This window comes from Tinamus guttatus, unplaced genomic scaffold, assembly GCF_059628265.1.
Source record: "Tinamus guttatus ecotype Peru unplaced genomic scaffold, ASM5962826v1 Tinamus_guttatus_pri_ptg000178l, whole genome shotgun sequence".
NCBI classification, from domain to species: domain Eukaryota; kingdom Metazoa; phylum Chordata; class Aves; order Tinamiformes; family Tinamidae; genus Tinamus; species Tinamus guttatus.
Window position 1 is genome coordinate 65,636 of NW_028288712.1, and position 21,233 is coordinate 86,868.

The window sequence follows — 21,233 nt, forward strand, 5'->3', positions numbered from 1 at the left end:
CCCTCCTACAAGCAGCCAAACATTTGCAAATGTCTTCAGGAGGCATCCACCGCCCAAGCCGGGCAATCCCAGTGTTCATTTGGTTTAGATATGCTGGAAATGGAGTCTTCGGGTCCAAAGAAGCCATGAGCCCACTCGTCCCTGAGGCGCTTGTGTGTGAGAATAGATAAAATTCTTGGTCCCTCTGCAGTTTACCTTGAAAAGAAGGAGCCTCTTTGCTTAGGCACTGGTATCTCCATCTCTTCCCTCACATCTGATTGAGAGGTAGAACGGATGCTCTGTTCTCACTGTGCAAAAATGGGGATATTTTGGATTCAGGGAGGTCATGCCTGACAGACATTCCCTTCTCACCTGGTATAATGCCACATACTAGCTTGAGAAGGGAAAATATTTATGTTATCCCAGCACTTGTGGGCTTCTGTAACTTAACGTTGGAATGCTCAAATTACATGTGCCTGGATTTCTTTGTTTCTTCCCTTTTTCTTTAGCTCTAAGTACAGTTCTCTGTTCTTCTGAGTGCACTGGGCAAGTAGCAAAGGTAAATTAATTATGGAGCATCCACCAAGTAACTTTCTCAGCTTTTAGCTGTGGTTGCTCAGGGAGGATCTCTTCTGAACTGTTTTAACAACTGTTGCTCCAGGCTCTGTATCCTCTACTCTTTTGGACACATAGGGATGTCTCTGAAGCTACAGAGAATAGAGAAGCATTGTGATGCTTTTAGCACATGATATAGCTAAATATCACCAACAGGGGAATGTATTTACAGATGCTTTAACTTTGTGTGAAGAAAGAAACTATCAGGTTCTTAAACTATTATTTGTGCTTATTGATAATTTGTCTTTTCTTTATTATCAGGAAATGAAGAAAATCGTTAGGAACTTCTACTGTGCTTCATAATGTGATCTTCAGAACACTTCACTTCTACTTTATTTAAAATAAAATTTTAATTGCATTCTCTTGTTAGCTGTGTATAGTTCAGTAAAGAGTACTTCTAAATATATTACATACATACAGATATGGATGTATAAGGCATATATGTATATAAAATATATATAAAACAAATTAAGATATATTTTATAGCTGTATTATAAATATTACATATTTTAATAGATATATAAAATACATATAAAATAAGTCTTAAGATATGTTTTTATACATCCATATTTATAAAACAAATATATATTTTTTTATTGTTTGAATTGTATTGTTTTAAAATAGGTTTTTATTAAGTGAAACAGCATTCGAGTTTGTCTGTTTTAATTGTAGAATAATTTCAGCAGTAAAAATCTTTCCTCTTCCTGGTATATTAAGTAGATCATGGGAAAGTTTACCTCCTTGGTTTATCAGTTATATAACTGAGGCAAACAAGAAAAATGCATAGGGAAGAAAACAGGAAGCTCTCATCTTGCCCTGGCTTGATCTCCAACTTAGCTGGCTGCTGCCTTTGATTGACAAGACTGGTCTGTATGGATCTTAGAGAATAGGATGGTTTTCCTTTTTTTAAAAAATCATAATAATAATAATAATAAACAAAAAAAAACAGAAGACAACAAACTGTGCAGTAGGGGTGAAGCTGAGAAATTACGAGAATGATGCCTGAAAGTAGCTTCTGAGAAGCGCGAGAGAGTACACACTGAACACGTCCAGTTTTGCTTCCCTCCTCGTTTGCTTTTTCTGTGCCCTCGTGTTTCTCCTCTAGCTGGGCTCTGCAGGCTGCATTGCTGGGATGGTAAATGGCCCACAAGAGCAAGCAAGCGTTGGCTCTGCTTCCCAGGCCGAGCTAAGGAGCTTCTCCCACCCCTGAGCCACGAGGCCTCACCTGCAGAGTGTACAAATTCACTTCTTAACCATTACTAGAGCTACTTGTCTCATATATTCTGGGTAAATCAGGGCAAAGCATGTGCCAGGTAAGCTCTGTGTTTTATATCTCAGTTGTTTTCCTGGATGGGTTACAGATGCAGGCTTTGTCCAGGCTTCACTTAAGCATGGAAAATAAAATGTCCAGATTTCTAAAGTGGATGCCTGTAAGTGAAGTGAAGGCAATTCTTGTCTATTAGTGCTTTGTGTGAAAGCCACGGGCCTGCACATGCGTGCACCACTGAGCACCAGGAAGGTTTCCTTGCATCTCCAGGGAGAGGAGAGGGAAAAAATTACAGAAGCAAAAATCTGTTTCTTAGCCCTTGAAGATGGTGTTGAAATCCTGACATCTTAAATGCACCTTTCACCAGGGAGTCCATGTTGGTTCATTCTGTGGTAACAGGGAAACTTCTTACACTGAAAAAGAAGGGACAGGGCGGGAAAGGCAGACCCAGAAACAATCTTCTGATAAAGCTTTTGCACTTCAAACTTTTGGTTCAACTTTTTTTGTACTGCTGCTCTCAGCAGGAAACTGTTGCTATGGTGTTTTAGAAGTGTATGTGTATAAATGGGCAAATAGCGGTGGTCTTCCCTCATGTGATGCTATGGGGGTGATCCTTCCTAAAAGTCATTCTTTGTTTCTTCCTACCTCTGCTGCTGTTCCTAGAGTTGGGTGTCTGACCTCAAAACCGCATAACCCTGTTAAAAACAGCGAGGAGAAGCACATCACTGCAGGAAGAGCGTGGGGCAAGAGCTAAAACTAAACCCTAAACTAAATCCTAAAACTCACCCTGTGAGTGCGTATTGACGGAAGAGGTCCTCTCAGCTCTCAACAGGTATATACAGAAATGTTTTTTGGATCCGTATGGCTTTTCCCACCCTAAATCTTTAATTCTGGGCCAGTTCGTTAAAGGCCGTGGGTGGTGGGCCTGGGCCCTCCCAAACTCCCCTCCCTGCTGACAGACGCGGGGGAACTGCTGCAATCTCTGACTCGTGACGGGACAGCCATTTTTTGAAAACGGAATTATATAAAAGCACAATAAAGAACATGTATCATGCTGCTATCGCACATGGCATGGGACATAACACCTAGCAATGCTCAGTGTCCAACTGTGCAATCTTTGCATGTAAGTTTTAGTCGTCATGCCATCGTTATCTCTAGCATCTCTTTATCTCTATCTTTATCTATTATCTTTATCTCTATCTATTATTTATATCTCTAATATCTCTTTATCTAGCCGCTTCCTAAGCTGATCTTAGGTCAAGACTGCCTGTGTGTGAATGGGAAGAGTCCTGCATTATAGCAAATCTACCCATCCCTGCTTTTTATGCTGGGGTCAGCGTTGTACTGCACAAAGCTTCCTTTTTCAGGTGAAACTTCTAATTGTGAACAGAGTTGCTGCATTAAGAAAGAGGTATTGCTTACATTCTAGCTACTCTATAAACAGTTCTTCTAGCGGTATTTATTTTTCTTTCATATAGGGTTTTTTTTAAAAAAAATGAAATGCTTGATGTTATTAGCTGCCCTGTAGATAGGGGCCTTCAGTAGTTCATATGAAAAAGAACCACAAGTTTTTAGTACGCACATCCTCTGATACTTTCCATTTCACCCACAGCAGGTTCAAGCAAGAAGAACAAGAACAAGAGGAAGAAAGCAACTGCAAGATGGTAGAGGGAGTTCTGCTGGTAGAGTAGGCAGGGTTCATTCCAGGAAAAGAAAAGGAGAACCTGCAGGATTCTCTAGCTCACCCACTAAGAGAGAGGGATACACTGCTGAGAATAGGAATATACAACCAGGGAGACCCTACTGGCAGGGAACTTGATTGTCAAATGAGAGGCTCTTGCAAAAAGGAGGAGCACTAGATGAAAGTATGTAGACAAATTGGCATAACTCAGTCCTCAGCGCTGCCCTCGCGTGCCCACAAATCAGCGCTGCTGCTCTGGCACATCTAGAAAGCAGAACTGTGAGTGGAGGGGGCAGGAGCGCGGCCGCTCTGACAGCTCCTCGAGGGTGGCGCACGGCATGGGAAGCTCCTGCAAACAGCAGGTTGAGCGGGAGGCAGCCTTGTTCTTGGAGCCGCCCTTGAAGATGCTGCGTGCATCAGCCCAGCTAGGACTGGGGGAAGCAGCCATAGCAACATGAAAGCACAGGATGTCATTATTGAGACGCTACTGGCTGTTAGACTGCAGCCACTGTTTTCAAGAAACAGAAGCAGAGACCAGAGCACAACCGCAGGCAGCAGCACCCGCGGGGCTGGAGAGCGCGTGGGGCCCCGCGCGGGTCGGTACCGCAGAGCGGCCGGGAGGAGGCGGCGCGCATGCGCCCTGCGCTGCGCAGGCTCCCTGCTGCCCCCCGCGCTCAGGGAGCGAGACGGCCATGGGGGGTGCGCGCATGCGCCCTGCGCGCCGCCGGGCTCGCTGCTGCCCTCGCGTGCCGGGGCGGAGGGGCTGCAGGAGCAGGGGTGTGCGTGTGTGCAGCGCCTCGGGCGGCCCTGTGTGGCGCAGGGCGCATGCGCAGCGGCCGGCAGGTGTGCGGGTGTCCCTGGAGGGCTGCGCTCGGGCCCGGGACGGGAGGAGGCGGAGGGAGGCTGGGGAGCAGTGAGAGCAGGGGCAGTGCTGGTGGAGGACGTGGCCGCAGGAATATATTCCCTGGAAAAGTGACTTTCATCGACATTTTCATTTCACATTCCCATGCCAAATGAAGGGGGTGGAAGCGTGTCTGAGGCGGATGTCATGTGTGAAGCGGATGGAGGCGTTTCTCCTGTTGCCATTGCCCTGTGTTCCGCGCGCCCGCATGCCCATACGGCGGGGACGTGGGGGCTGCTGCGCCCCGATGGTGAGGCGTAGCGCCGCGCGGGCCGCAGCTCCTGGCTGCGCTGTGGGGGCTGCGGGCAGGGCGGCCCCCGGTGAGCGAGCAGGGCTGGGAGGGCCGGGCCACGGCCTGGCCACGACTCCTGGTTCCCGGGGCCGAGAGGCCGAGGAACAGGAACGTGCGTGACGCGGCTGGGTTAGCGCCTGCGGTGCCTGGGGTGGGCTCGGGGGAGCGCAGCCCTGTGCCATGCAGGGGAGCGACTCTGGCGTGGGCTCGGCCTCCGGAGCGAGCTGAGGTCTGACGCAGCGTGACGGGCAGGCTTAGTGTTAAGAGCAGGAAAAAGCCTAGAGCTCCGTGGGGAGCGGCGCCAGAAAGGGCTGCCTGCAGCGCGGTATCCAGCCTGGTCCTGGGACGCTCTTTAGCTTGGAGGCAGATCGGGGAGTGGTGGCCTCAGCCTCCGGAGCGAGCTGGGGTTTGGCGTTCGGGGCCACGTGGGTGACTGTCGCTCTTTTCTTCCGAGCTGCCTCTCGGCTCCCTCCGTACATGCAGGATGCAGCCTTTCCGGGATAACCCTGCTGCGCGGGCACCCATGGAGCGCACGAGCATCTAAGGGCCGACCTGTCGGCAGCGCTAGTGCTGAGGAGTGTGCTCGGCCGTAGGGCAGTGGCTGCAAAAGTGAGTTTGCTCTAGCAGAGAATGGGGCTTACACAGATCCGAGCAGCAGCTCCGGAGCCAAAAGGGCCGTTTGCCCAGTACCAACTGGGAAAAGCAGTAAGCACTTTAGTGTTGTAAGACTTTTAGAGGGGAAATTGATTTTGGAAGGGAAATGATTTTGACAGAGAAAGAAAATAGGAGTGGGTGGGTAACTTTTTCAGAGGATAAAATATTTGGAGGGAAACCAAATCACAGGGAGACATTTGAGGGGGGGGGGGGAACATTTTTTGGAAGGAATATTTTTCAGGGAATTTTTAAAGGAGGAATGGGAAAATGGTTTGGGGGAAACTTTCTTGCAGGTTGTTGAGAGATAATTATTTCGGTGGAGGGAAGTTATTTGAGGGAAGAATTTTGGTGCAGTTTTTTTTTTTTTTTTAATGAGAATTAGGTTTAAGAAAAAGCTCCTGATATTTGGGTATGTAAAGGCAATATAAATAATATAGGCTCTATAAACAATATTTTGAAGGAAAGGTATTCTTTTGGAGATGGTGGGTTTTTTTGGCTTTGTTTTGTATTCCCAACATCTGAAGCACGGCTCCACTTAAGTGAACGTAACAAAATAATTTTGGAGAAATATATAACTCTTCCTAAAAGTTGTTGCTATGTACTAGGCAAATATCTGAATTTGGGGATTTTGTTTCTTTCCCTTTGGCAACTCTGTTGTCAAAGAGAAGCCAATAACTACTGCTGTTCTTCTCCTGAGCCAGATAAAAATAAAAGCTTTCTCGTGGTTCTTTCTTGTAGTTGTAAGGTAGCATTATGTTCTTGCTGAAATGAGTGGAATTGTTGGAATGAGTGTCAAAGCAGTGAAATTAAGGAGGAGACCCCAAATGTGTGATCTCCTGAAATGAGGGCTGGGGAGCAGCATTGCTCTGGTGAGGCAGTAGATGGTATTTCCAACCTCTGGAGTTGGTGGAAACAGTTCCCTGTCCTTGTCCTTTGAATTACTGAATCCCATGTGTCAGAAATTCTAATGAAGAAAAAGGTAATGAAGACCTTTGAAGTTTGGCTAGCCTTCAGTGTTCTTTAAGTGTTTCCAGATACTACTTTGAAAGAAAAAGCAGAAAATATACCAATGCTTCCTCTTGGAAAGCTGGCACAAGCTGCACCGTTTAAATAGCAATGTTGAGGGTGTTAGTAATCTTAGTGCCTTGAGTCATTTTGTTCTTCCTTTACAGAGCTCCTATAGCCACCAGTAAATTCTGCTGGGAGGATCCGTCAGGGAGATTTCCTACAGAAGGGATGAGGGAAGACGGCTTTGGGAACGGGAGGAATGCGCCGTTGTGGCCTGCTCAGTGCCAGGACGCAGCTGGGGCCTTCGCTAGCGGCGTTTTCATTTTCGCATGTCCCAGTTTGAGCTGCTGCTGCTGATGCCAAAGGAAGTCGTGGTAAGGTAAGGCATAAAAGGGGTGCATGCTTTGGGAAGAGTTCCTGTTAGTGTTTTTGGCGGGGGGGGGTGGGGGGCTTAATTTCGCTGCCTAGCCGAGGCGTCCGGCCTCGGGGAATTCTGTGTGCGTGGGCGAGCTCAGCTCAGCACTTAGTGCCCAGCGTGGCCTGCAGCGGTGCCGGCAGGCTGGAGTTAACGCTCCGCTTCCCGCTGGGAGAGGCTGGTTTCAGAGCTGGTGTGTGAGCAGGGTGGGCAGAGCAGGGGGTCCGAGCAGTGCCCGTTTGTGGTTCTGGGATTCTTGGTGCCCGCCTGTGGTTATGGAGCTGCCCCTGCTGCTTCTTGGTGGGGATGAGCTCTTGCTTTTTCTCTTTGAGTAGAGGGTTATAAACTCCGTGTTTTCAGGGGAACAACTGGGGAACAACAACAAAAAAACACTATATGAAAAAAAAAATAAATACCGCTAGAAGAACTGTTCATAGAGTAGCTAGAATGCAAGAAATACCTCTTTCTTAAAGCAGCCACTCTGTTTACAATTAGAAGTTTCACCTGAAAAAGGAAGCTTTCTGCAGTACAACACAGCATAAAAAGCAGGGTTGGGTGGCCTTAGGCCTAGATTTGCTATAATGCAGGACTCTGCCCTTTTATACATGGGCAGTCCTGACCTAAGATTAGCGTAGGAAGCAGAGCCAATGCTTGCTTGCTCTGGTGGGCCATTTAGCATCCCAGCAATGCAGCCTGCAGAGCCCAGCTAGAGGAGAAACACGAGGGAAACACGAGGAGAAACGAGGAGGGAAGCAAAACTGGACGTGTTCAGTGTGTACTCTCTCGGGCTTCTCAGAAGCTACTTTCAGGCATCATTCTCGTAATTTCTCAGCTTCACCCCTACTGCACAGTTTGTCTTTTGTTTTTTTTAAAAAATGGAAAGCCATCCTATTCTCTAAGATCCATACAGACCCACCTTGTCAATCGAAGGCAGCAGCCAGCTAAGTTGGAGATCAAGACAAGGCAAGACGGGAGCTTCCTGTTTTCTTCACTATGCATTTTTCTTGTTTGCCTCAGTTATATATAACTGACTACCTCCTTTTTGGTTTAACTTTTCCATGATCTACTTAATATATCAGGAACAAGGAAGATTTCTAATGCTGAAATTATTCTACAATTAAAACAGACAAACTCCAATGCTGTTTTACTTAAAATAGGTTTTTATTAAAACAATTTTTTTTAATTGTTTGATATGTGTATTCGCTTTATAAATATGGAGGTGTAAAAGACATATCTTAAAACTTATTTTAATAGATATAAATATATAAAATACATATAAAATATGTAATATATATATAATTATAGGACAACTATTAAATATATCTTATTTGTTTTATATATATTTTATATATGCCTTATACATCCATATCTGTATGTATGTAATAAATATATTTACAAGTACTCTTTACTAAACTATACACAGCTAACAAGAGAATGCAATTAAAATTTTATTTTAAATAAAGTAGAAGTGAAGTGTTCTGAAGATCACATTATGAAGCACATTAGAAGTTCCTAATGATTTTCTTCATTTCCTGATAATAAAGAAAAGACAAATTATCAATAAGCACAAATAAAAATTTTAAGAACCTGATAGATTCTTTCTTCACACAAAGTTAAAGCATCTGTAAATACATTCCCCTGTTGGTGATATTTAGCTATATCATGTGCTAAAAGCATCACAATGCTTTTTTTTTATATAGAAAAAATGGAGGAAACACAGAAATCCAGGCACATTTAATTTGAGCATTCCAATGTTAAGTTCCAGAAGCCCAGAAGTGCTGGGATAACATCAATATTTTCCCTTCTCAAGCTAGTATGTGGCATTATACCAGGTGAGAAGGGAACGTCTGTCAGGCATGACCTCCCTCAATCCAAAATATCCCCATTTTTGCACTGTGAGAACAGAGCGTCCGTTCTACCTCTCAATCAGATGTGAGGGAAGAGATGGAGATACCAGTGCCTAAGCAAAGAGGCTCCTTCTTTTCAAGGTAAACTGCAGAGGGACCAAGAATTTTATCTATTCTCACACACAAGTGCCTCAGGGACGAGTGGGCTCATGGCTTCTTTGGATCCGAAGACTCCATTTCCAGCATATCTAAACCAAATGAACACTGGGATTGCCCGGCTTGGGCGGTGGATGCCTCCTGAAGACATCTGCAAATGTTTGGCTGCTTGTAGGAGGGGGAGAAAGAGGAAGTAACAGACTGAGAAGAGCACCCTCCTTTCATGGTCCCCCTACACCTTGGATACACTTGTGGATAGCAAGACCAGCTATCCACAGTCTCCAAGGTTAATTGCTTTGAAGGAGCTGGGTGGGTGGAACCGTCGTCTTCAAGTCCAATCTCTTTTTCCTGCTGAAACTGAAAAGAGTTATGCCAAATATAACAATGGTTTTGCAATATGGGTAAATGTCTTCCAAATGGAAATGGGTAAGTCTTATAACATGACAGCTAAGCACTAAAGCAATGAATATGAAATAAGCATGATATCCAGAGGGCATGCAGACTGTGTAACCATGACAGAATAGTATATATAACCATTAGAAAACATATATAAAATTTAGCATAATGAGTTTAGTTTTGTCATAATCGTTCCGGTGCTTGTAAATGCACTGGCTGAGGAGAGCGTATATTTTTTTCTAGGTAAAAGATGTTGAAGGTCCTTGTCCTCTTAGTGACAGAATCCAGAAGATGCTGAAAACAAAATGGAGACAACACGAGTTGAAAATAGCACGAGACCTTCTGCAAAAGCTCTTGAAGGCTTCAGGAGCTAAACAGTCCCATCACAGCACAACTGACTGCCAACACTGTCCAGGAGCTGTGCGTGGAGTGAGGCTGTCGGAGTGGACCCACACACAGCAACCAGGCAAGTGGAAATACTGCCCACAACTGCCCAGCAAACTCCGCCTCCCTCACAGCAGTGAGGGGAGAAAGTTCCCTACCTTGTTCTAAAGAAAACTGAAAACAGACATACCACAAGCTTGCTGTAATCCACCACAACGGGGGGATCCAGCTCCTCAGGAATTCCCACCGGACTCTCATGACGTCCGGCCAGACTCTCATGACGCATGTAAGTCTCTGGGATGAAAACACTTTCTTAAGTCATGATTTCTCTTTCTCCAGAACATGGCTATCCATCAGCTATCCCACAAGTGGCATCCAATCTTTCTCTACCGTTCCCTGATATTTGTTCACTGAGAAATACTTGCCTTCTACTTTCTCCTCCATAAAAAATAGGAACAAAGATCAAAAAGCAGTGGAAGTGAAAAGCCCAGGGTTGAGAGGAGAAAAAAGCAATAGTCAAAACGTTGCCATTACAGCAGTGCCTACTTAAGGAAGTTGAATGTTAAGAAAACCCATCTCCCATTTGAAGCAAGCATTAGGATGTAGGTCATCTCTGCCACATCGTGACTAAATCTACACAGGCCGAGTTACAGCTCTTTATCCCAAGCTGCTCCTTATCAGAAAGATGCACGTGCCATAAAAGAAAGCAAATGATTGTTGGTTTGTGAGGAGATAGAATTACAAAATTGATTTCAGAATTAGAAGAGCAGCAGCTTAAGAAAAATGACTTTGGTGGCATAATCAGAGGGACAGAATCTTAATGGAAGCAACACAGTGCAGTGATTTGTAAAGAAATAATAGAATGAAATTAAAGGAGGCTAATGTAAACCGCTCAGCAACAAAATGGAGCTACCTGGTCTGCTGGACCTTTCGCTTACATTTCGAATCACCCTCTTGGAAACTTGCTGTATTTTGCGAATCCAAAGTGTCATTTCTATTTCTTAACCCGGAATTGGGAGAAAACTGGGCTCTTTTCTTTTCAGAGCCAGATTTAGTCACAGAGGAAAAATCTCTTGTTTTCTGTCTCATGTTTATTTTCATAGACATTTGTCTGTCGCCGTGGAAGACTATTGTGGCTTTCTTCCACACGAGAACTTTAGCCTTGCTTTGCAGTCCTATTGTCTGCCTATTGGGTAAAGTTGCTTTCTGTCTCATTACATGAACTAATAGAGATGAATAGCAAAAAAGCCTTTGGAGAAAAGCTCTTCTTCAAATCTCTTATAAAACCAGTAAAGATCAAAAGCAGAGTGAATGCTGGGAAGAGTTAAAAAGAGACCATTTCAAGAAAGTAACTGAAGGATAAAGAAAATTCTCAGTAAAGTTTTATGATTCAGATAACCTGTTTAAAGCAGTCTTTGTCCTTATGCCTTCCACAAAGGAAAACAAAAAACCCCACCCTTCTTTCTATTTACAGAATATTGCACAAAACAGATGGGTGAAATCCTTGGCAAAGTTTCCACTGGCAGAAACCTTGTCACAAGAAGGATACCAATGGCATTAGCAATATCACCCAGAAAGCCTCTTGGTGGGGGAGAAAAAAAGAAAAAAAAATCTAAAAAGAAAAAGCAACTTGCCATTAGGCAGTGGTGTAGGGCAGGCTCCAGGCGTCACTGGCATCTCTATTCTTTCGTTACACTTGTTATCTTGTTTATTACATCCAGAAACAGAGGGCTGCTGTGGCATCACCTCGTAGTGAGATGGCACATCCTGTGAAGAGCTGCAGCCTTGCAATGAAGAACAGACAGCAAAAAAGTTGGTCTCACATTTCTACTTACAAATACTGAGGCAAGTCTTCAAATCCCTAGGGTTGGAATACATAGCTCTTTTCTCACAAGACTCTTTAATTTCTTCACAAAGTTGTTCCAACTCTTTATCCATTTCTTCCTTCACTATGGCATGGGCAACATCTCTCAGAGCACAAGCTTTGTCTCTAAGGAGACGATCTGAAAGTTGACAGTCAGAACTGAGTGTTTGCCACTAGCTAAGTGAAATCCTTGATTCGGATCATATGGAAAAGATGAACTCTTTTCCCAAAGAGGTTTTGCAAGCTATTTCTGTGAATAGTTTTGGCAGAAGAACATAAAAGTTAATAATCAAGGCAGAGGCACTACATCTTCATTAGCACCTATTGCACATAATTTCATCTCTAAATAATTTAACAGTACACCAATTTTTAAAGTGGCAAGAAATGCTCTCTGTGGATGTTTCAAGGGAGCTAATCCCAAGGCCATTGTAAAGAGACAACTCTTCTCAATCTATGCATTTTAATGCTGTCTAAATGAGGGATAAAGAGCTATCCTCACCTCCAGCTTCTCTATCTGGCTTGTATTCTAAGGCACTGCTACAGATTAGATCAAGATCTTTCAGAAAATCTCCTGCAGTTAGATATTGGTGCAAGTCAATTTTAGAGAGAATTGCTGAAAGGTCCATTGGCTGTTTAAGAACTGTGATATAATCAGGTACCTACAAATTAAATAGATGGGTTCAGAGGTTTTATTAGACTTACACAGTATCTACCCACATTATTTTAATAAATTCAAATAATGACTTCTTAAAAACCCTGAATATTTGTGACATTATGAGCAGATAGTGGAATTAACCACTTAACTGCTTGAAAAAGGAAGGGCTCTTTCAAAGGGCTTTGAAGAGACACACTGCAAGGGAGAAGAAAAGCAGCGGGAAGCTGGGGAGTGTGTGTGGGACAGCGAAGGGAACAGACATGCAGAGCAGGATTTGCTTCCTTTAGCTTCAGAACATCACAGTAAATACATTGGATTGAGCCACCCGAGCCAGGCTCTGCTCTGGGCAGCAGGAAATCCGCTGCCGGAATTGCCCTTTGGAAGCAGCTGCTCTAGGCATCTCCCTTAGGAGGAGATACCTGGAGCAGAGCTAATTATGTCTTTACTGGGAGCTTGAGAGGAGCCTCAAGGCTAGTTTAGGTGAGGAGACCTCTATTTGTTTAGACTATTCACATGTCAAGAGCCTGGAAGGGAAAGACGAGGGATGCCCAGAGGAACAGGGCCCTTGCTGATACACAGCTGTATTAAAATTGCAACTAACTCTGAAGTATAAGTCTGTTAAGATGGGGGCACAGTCAGTAAATTAAATGAGTAAAAGAGGGACTTGGAAGTTTTGGGGGAAGATGAAACCACATGTCATTTATGGCTGATCCTGTACTGGGGAGCCAGAGACAAAATGGCAGGCGGAATCTTGAATTTTTTTTCAAACATCTGCTCTTCTCCTGTTCCCAGAGGAACCACTGACAGCCAACAAACACGTAGCAATACCTTTAGGCTTTACTCCAACAGCCCCAAAGAAATCTGACTGTTTATTTCAGAGTTGTAGCATACCTACATCTCAAAGTCTTTCCCCAGGCAAACTATGGTAGTAGCTGGTCTGACTTTCTAGGAGGAAACCAGGGCTTTCAGTGACTACTCAAAAAAAGGACATTGAAGAGCCTCAGGGAGTCAGCAAAATAAAACACAAAACAATTTTTGCTCCTCCAAAAAGAAATCCTTCTAGTGCAGTGCTAAAGATAAGCCTTTTGCTAGAGCACACCAACACTGGGCACTTAAAAATACACCCAGACAGTACAGTATTACAGACCCAGAGCAGTTTACCTCATCTGCATCAACAGGGTTTGTGAAGGCCTTGAAACGTCCGTCAGTAGCAAGTCTGAGAGTAACATCCCTTAAGAAAACGCTAAGTGCACCAAGGGACTCCTCCTCCTGCTCCTCTGCCCCTTGCGTTTCTCCCCGTGGTGGTTCCCGAGGTTCAGGCGGCGGCGCCACCGGCAGCACTTCCAGGGCCTGCCGAGCTTAAGGGAACCAGAAAAGTTTATTCCATCCGCAGCACTCAAATAGGAGCACACACAGAGTTACTGATAGGAAACCCACTACCAAAACAAATACTGTAAGGGTGTTAGCACACAGTTAGCAATTTTTTATCTATAGAATAGGCTCACCTGCTTTCTTTCTAGATGCAGGAGGTTTAGCAGCTTGACTTAAAATTAAGTCCTCAAAAAAGTTGCTTCTCTCTTCCTTAGCAGGCAACAGGATATCGAAAACTTCTCCATAATCTTCAATAAACAACTCCTGTATCTATGGCATGAGAAGGAAAGACATTTCAGGTACAAGATCACTACGTCAAAAGGAGGATTTTTTTTAAGTTAAGCTTAATAATGATCTGAAAAATAATAATAATAATGATGTTATCTTCCTGGTGATCAAAGGCTAGATTTCTTTAGGTCAGGATGGCAAATAAAATATCTTCTTTGAGGAAAAGCTCTAGAATTTAAGCTCAGGGAATGGACGAGCACAGATGCACTGACAGAGTGATGACATCCCCCACCTTTGAGGTCTCCTGCTGAAATGGAAGCGAGTCCCTTGACTCACAAAACAACTGAGACAAACGTTCTCAGCGCTGCTTTGCGTCTAAGCAAATCTACATGATTCAGAAGGGTGCCCTCGTAATAAAAGGATCCATTTTCTTGAGGGAGGACAGTATTCGTATACTTAAAGGATTCATAAAATTGCGTCTAAGCAAATCTACATGATTCAGAAGGGTGCCCTCGTAATAAAAGGATCCATTTTCTTGAGGGAGGACAGTATTCGTATACTTAAAGGATTCATAAAATGAAACTGAATAAAAGAATTGGGGAAAGTGTTGACAGAAATACCTCATCTTGGAGATCCATGTACGATACGTTTGCTGTTGCAAGCCACAAATCCAGAGCAAATGCTGGAATGTTCTCTAATAACGTTGTAAAGGTAGTTTTCAATGCAACGCCAGCTGTTTCCCACCATACATCGATCCGTGGAATATAAATTATACTCGGTGCTGTCCTCTGAGCTTCTCGGATAAACTAGTAAAATGAAAGCTTTGGTAAGAGCAATGAACCAGCAGCACAGGCTGCTCATAAATAACTACACATCAAACTGGCCTAATAAAATAGAAGTGCATTAAAAAAAAGTCCAAAAAAAAAAAAAAAAACCACAAAGCCTCACCATGCAAAGCTTATTAATAGTAGAGTAAAATTTCTGATTTGACTCAAAGATTGATAGAGCTACACAGACAGAGATCCAGATTGCTGCCTGATTGCAAGACTGCTTACATGTAAGTTAACTTCTGAAGAGCCGCACGACTCAATAGAACATCTGTGCTTACGTGTCCATCTCTCATCAAAGGTCAAAATGTTGTAATACAGTAACGAAGTACAGTAAAAGCAGACCACCTCCATTAACAATTTCACTTAGTTCACTTGAGCAGTTTACAGATAGTCAGTGAACCTCATGAGATTAAAGAAAGAAGATACCTGTGCACATATTTCCTCTGGTGATGAGGCACTAGCAAACAGAACTGGCAGGTCCAGGGTAGAAACTGGAAACTTTTCCAGGGCGTGTATGACTGCGGGGGCCAAGTGGGAGCTTTGCCCACGGTCTGGCTCTCCAGAGAGCAAGAGCCTTGGCCTGTGACACCTTGGCTGGTGAGAAGCATTTCTGGAACAAAATTAGAAAATAGGAAGTTTAAAACACATAGTGATGATTAAAGACATAAATGTTAATTTGCTCTGTTTCAAGTTTCTCTTGAGAGAAGACACAAGCAGCATAATCTCTTTCCAAAGACACAGCAAGCTGAAGATTCTGAACCTAAAAGGGGACAGGCATTTACCTCTTGAAGTCAAGGAAGTTTTTCTTCTTTCGACAAGTCTTTTCAGCAAAAGTCTCCTCATCTTCAAAGGCTGAAAGTGACTCCTCATCACTCCAGATGAAATCGCTTTGTAAAGTAGCGTTCATATCATCTGGAAGACAAGAAGGGTTTGTTAACTTGCCTGGATAGTCTGCATGTCTCTCACTCTTAATACAGCTTCCAAAGCAGCCACAAAACCCACTTATCTCTCTTTCTCCCTTGGATGGGCTCACACTAAATGCTATTTTTGAACACTTGATCCTACCACAGGTCTAAAGAGATTGCACAAGGCTCTACAAACCTCGCCTAAGTCTTATGTTTTTCAAAAGTTATATTTCTTTATTGGCAAAAAGTCCCTTTTTTGCCCCAAGAACAAAGAAATGTGATTATCAGCAACAACTCCTGTACTTGCTAGACACCCACACAACCCACGAGGCTGTGTGTCTGGAATCTGTGTCCCACAGTAAAAGTATGGGAATTAAGTGAATGTGATGGCCACCAACTGGCCTTTGTCTCAAGACTCCTAAGCCAGGGTGTGTAGATCAACACATCTTCTGCATAAAGATCCTCCAAGATCACTCAGGGAGGAGAAGGTAGAAGCGGAGAACAGAGAGGGGAAGCAATTATGGGTCACCTAGCGTCTCTGCTTGCACTTGTGGCTTTCTGCCTGTTCTACCAATAAAAATGAACCTAGCAACTCTCCAGGTAGAAAAGCTAGCAGGATGTTGCCAGGAAATCTGATGCATGTGATCTCACACATCGCCCAGTGTGATCCACAAATACTTCAATTCATATGAGGTGAAATGATGATAGCTAAAACAACAAGTAGTTTTAACCAGCTGTACATGTCATGGTCCTGTCTTGCTGCTGGTCCTTCTTTAGGACAAGTTCTGCGTGGGGAAATACTCTCTGCAGGACTCGTAAAATTCTCTGAAAAGTCTTATTAAGCAGTGGTTTAAAAATGGGTGATAATGCTTGTCTGAGCAAAGCCGCAGACCTCTGTGAAGCTGGTACAATTCTTTCCATAGCCATGAAAAAATCTTTTGCTGTTATTTTAATTGAAAAGACATCAAGCTGCAGTTTCTCAGGGCTTCTGTATATCTGAGGGTAGCGGCGTCGCAAAGCACGGAGGGCAGCTTCAGCACATGCGGACTTGATATCAGCACCACAGTATCCTAATAAAACAGAACATCAAACGGAGCATTATGTCAGGCTGTGGCAACACAGAAAGGTCAAGGTGCCAAAGTGCAACACGCGAAGACTTTGCATGCAGTTTAAAACAGTCTAATAGGAAACGTGAAAAGTGTTGCTGCACTGCAGAGGTTTTGTTAGCTGGTTTGCATGGTTACAAATCAGCCAGACTTTTCTCCTGAACCTTCTAAGCCAAACTTTTCTCCCAAGGAGGATGCCCCAAAAGCCACTCGCTGTTTGGAGAGACAGAAAATAAAACAGTAAGTGGTTGGAATCATTTCACTCTGATGGTTTTGAGGACACACAGCTGGCTCCCTGGCTAGTTCTGCAGCAAGGTGCAACATCCTGGTTCCCACTTGCCATGTGCCACAAGCTGTAACTCCTGCAGACTCAGTAACATGCAGGAACTCGCTTGATTTTTGAACTTACCAGCAGATTTTTCAGCCAGCTCATCAAGGAACATGTCACATGGTTTAGGGGTCCAGTTTCGTGTGTGAATCTTGAAAATCTCTTTTCTAGCCTAGAAATAGAGTGCTTGCATTATAGCTTATCTTGAGTCAAAAGGCAGAGGCAGAATCTGTGGTATTAACAGATTAAGGCAAGTGATTATCAAGTTTTGACAAGTATGAGACCTAACGATCTTTGGGAAAAAGAACAACAGAAAACTTAACTGGAAAAGAAAGGTATTTCCTCAAAGAAAATTATCTCAAATGTAGCTAAGTAGCGATAGCCAGAACAAAAGAACAAAAACCAGCTTCATGTGGAATTTCTTTTCCTTTTTTAATAATTTGGGTTGCTATATACACACATTTTTTCATTGCTGAGAAACGGTGATCTTAGTGAAAAGGTGATTTTAAACTTGGTTTTATTTGAGATAACGGAGTTCCCTAGGGCTTGTACCTCTTCTTTCACACCACGTCCGCCCTCCACACCAGGACGGTCTCTCAGGATATTGCTCCTGTGTGTGAGCTGCACGGGGCTGCATTCCCGCTTACCTGCTCCACGACACCGTGTTGTGACACGGCTTTGTCAGCAAGAAGGATTTGCTGGATGAGCACCAGGATTGAATACAAGTTCCTACCTCTTTATCTGGCAGTTTGAAAAGGAATTCTCGCTCAAAGCGCCCGGCTCTGCATCGCGCAGGATCTATCCAATCCAGCCTGTTGGTGGCTCCAATGACGACAACTTCTCCTCTGGTATCCAACCCATCCATAAGGGCCAGCAGTGTTGATACAACTGAGCTAGCAGAAAAAAAAAAAAAAAAACACTATTTTGCTGCACTAGTAAATTTTGTTAAATTATGCAATTTTCTCTAGTGATCCCTGAGAAAGGACAAGCTTTTGCTCATTAAGATGCTGATGAGCGAGAGGGCTCATTTTAAGGCTCTCAAAAATAGAGAAGGTCACTTAAACGTTATGCTGATATCAAGCTTAGTGAATGCCTTTAAACTATTGCTTAAAGTCACATGAAATTTAGTATAATTGAGCTACAGGTTTGCAGGATAATATTTCATATATAAACAGGTTTTGGTCTTCTTTCCACAAAGATAAAGCACATTATGTGTAGAAAATGATGGAAGGACGAAATTTATGGGCCTGGAATAGAACAGGGATGCAGGAATATGACGTGAGTAAAACGGTGCTACCCTAAGAGGAAACGCGTGAAACGCGCTGTGGTTGCAACATCACTGGAGCAGATTTTTAGAGCAACAGAGATCTCTAACAACTGAGCTGACGGAGTGACGTGTTCTCCCCCTGCATCTGTTTCCCTCTGAACCTGAGCCATTATCTTGTGCAACCTCCTCTGTGGTTTTGGTGGGGAAAAAAATAGTGGTTTAAGGATTTTGGGGGTTTTGTTCGTTTGTTTTTTTAAATCTTCCCCAACACATCTCCAAGATTTCAACTCTCCAATCCAAAGTACAGAGGCACTGGGAAAGAGAACACCAGTGTTCCCATTTCAGTCTTAGAAATGGACAGAATAAATAAATAAATAAAAGTAAAAAAAGGGCAAGTCTTCCTCCAAAAAATCTTCATCACAAAAAATTACAGTCCCAGCTCTGCCAGAGCACACTGCAACCTTACCTGCTCAAAGAGCAAATGAAGTTGGCGCTCCGACTCCCCTGTCCACTTACTGAGGAAGTCAGCACCTTTTCTCATGAAAAAGGATATTTTCCTGCCACCTTGGCTGCACTCGTTGGTAAGGGCCCAGGCAACCAGGGTCTTTCCAGTCCCTGGGGGGCCGTAGAATAAGCAGCCTCTGTAATAAAGAGAGATTCACATAGAACAAAATTATCAAAAACGCCCATTTCAAGCCCCATCTCTAAGATGATCAACCCCCTCCTCCGAACCAAAATACTTTATATCCACAACTGCAGTAACAGCCAAATTGTGAAAGCAGTCAGAGCAGGAGAAGTTTTGTGTTTCTAAGGGATGTCACATGCCAATAAGCAAAGTTAACCAAGGGCATTAACAAACTCAGACCCCCGCTCTCCTCTGGAGAGAGTGCAGTGTCCAGCAGGACATGTCCAAAACGGCCCCCAGGCACCACAAGGGACCACGGCAGAAGGGAGACAAACAAGAGCCAACTTCTGGGGCTCCAAGTTTTATAATACTAGTTTGTTCTTCAATTAGAGTTATCTAATATACTCCCTTTTTCAAGCACCATACACCAGGTCTTCAATCATGCCAAGGCCTTTGCTGACATTTTGAACCTGCACATGCTCAAGACTTTATACATTTTAAATAAAATATTTTCACTACTAAAAAAAAATGTCCAAATGTTTGAAGCACAAACAAATATATTGATGCCTCAGTGTAATATCCTCCCCAAAACAGCGGAATTAGCATTTTGTAAAGCTGTGTTACCTTGGCGGCTGAATTTGGAGTTTCTCAAAGACTTTTGGGTAAAGCACTGGAAAAAGCACCATCTCTTTTAGGGCTGCAATGTGGTTGGAAAGACCACCCACCCCATCAAATCGCACCTAAAGATCAATTCAACAGAATAATTTCACACATTAAAGAAAGCTGCAGCCTACAAAAGGTTCCATCAGAAACCCTGGAAAAATCCCTCTAACACAACAACTTAAATCGCTTACCACACTATCTATCTGCATTGCGCTGATGCCAGCCACAGTTGCACTCATGTTCACTGGATCCGTGTCAATCCCCTTTAAGTTGTCTTTCCGAAAATTAATGGGCAGACACGCAGGGCTCCAGGGCAGGGCTCCGCGGAAGAGCACGGTTTGCGTCTGGATCCGTTGGGGCCCTCCGTCACCACGGCGATGTGGAACATCCCAGTGGGAAGAGCCTCGCCTGTGAGGAACACGGCGGGCTGGCAGATTTTGAAAGATGCATTAAAATACAATGATCTTTTCCACCTGAAATTGTTCGCTTACAAGTGGTAACAACACTGGGATGTAGACAGCACGGATATGTAACCCCCTTGAGAACCATGCAAGCTGGTGATTTCCAAGGTTTTGCCCTTAGGATGTTTAAAAAAAAATAATAACTTTAACCATTTTGGGCTATGCAAATGACTGACATAATTAAGTACAAAGTAAAGATGATTTCTAAACACTGCTTTGTTTTAAAAGCACCCCAGGGGGTAACTCTACACATTTCCCTGGACTGTGTCACAGGTTTCCCTTGCGGGCGGCCCTGTCCCAGGGGTCCCACAGCTGGAGGCGGGGGGCGAGGGGTTGCCCTGGGGCTGCTGCCGGCCCCTTCCCGCGCTCCGGGCCGCCCTCCTGCAGCCGCCTGCGCCCTCCCGCCGCGCTCACCCCCTGCTCCTGCGCTCTCGGCTCTGGTTCCTCCGCTGCAGCCGCATCCCTGGCGCCATCCGCAGCGGCGACGGGCCCGGGCGCGAGGGCCACCGCGCAGCGGGGTAAACTGGTCACTGCCGTCCCTGCCCGGCGGGACGGCGGCACCGCCATGGCGCAGGACAGCACGTGGCGACACCGCGAGTTCTGGTGCGGTGCTCTCCGCTCCGCCGCAGCCGTGGCCCTCCCCACGGATCCCTCCGCCGCGCCGTGCCCCGCTCCGCTCCACTCGCGGCCGCGCCGCCTCCTGCCCGCCGCTCCCGCCGCTCCCCGCCGCTCCCCGCCGCGCCGCCAGCCCGCGCGGCTCCCGCCTGCCCCCGCCGAGCGCCGCCGGCCGCCTCCCCCCGCGGACTCTTGTCTCCGCGGCCGCTAGTCCCGGCCCGCGGGCGGAGGGACACAGCGCAGCGCCACTCTCACTGCTTAGCGCGCCTCCACATTGGGACCGCCTGTTTTGCCGACGCCTGATTGGCTGAGGGGGGCCCCGACCCTGCCCTTTTTTGCTGGGAGGCGGGGCTCTCCCAGAACCACCCCTTAAAGGCACCGCCCCTGCGCTCCGTGTCCCGGGTCCTTCGCAGTTCCTGGAATAGCCGTGGGATGGCTGCAGCTTCCCGGTATGGAGAGCTCCGGCCTTGAGCACCCGCGGAGACGGGTTGTAAATGGGATGGGCCAACACTATGCGGCCTGCCCCATACCCAGAAACAGTGCTATTCCACACCGCCAGTGGAAAAGTTGCCCTTAGTGGGGAAAACACCATTTTGCTTTCCTCTCTCTATTGAAAAAAAAAAAAAAAGGACACAAGGCAAGTATTAAACAGGGCTGGAGCCCCCTGCCCACGTCACCGGGGCCAGGTCCTGTCAGCTTTGACCCTGCTTGAGCAGCGGG

At 45.1% G+C, this 21,233-nt stretch overlaps 1 protein-coding gene across 1 annotated transcript; it reads right to left on the bottom strand.

The window, feature by feature from the left end:
* Positions 1-8,866: 8,866 nt before the first annotated feature.
* Positions 8,867-17,768, bottom strand: LOC148594945 (ATPase family AAA domain-containing protein 2-like). The gene is made up of 12 exons (XM_088523300.1): positions 17,616-17,768; positions 16,964-17,054; positions 16,189-16,518; positions 15,407-15,455; positions 14,970-15,153; positions 14,334-14,519; positions 13,620-13,755; positions 13,276-13,472; positions 11,959-12,118; positions 11,478-11,598; positions 11,230-11,381; positions 8,867-8,907 (listed from the first exon to the last, which is right to left on the bottom strand). Exons 1-12 carry the CDS (start codon positions 17,745-17,747, stop codon positions 8,867-8,869), a joined length of 1,779 nt encoding a protein of 592 aa, XP_088379426.1. The 5' UTR covers positions 17,748-17,768.
* Between the last annotated feature and the right edge of the window lie 3,465 nt (positions 17,769-21,233).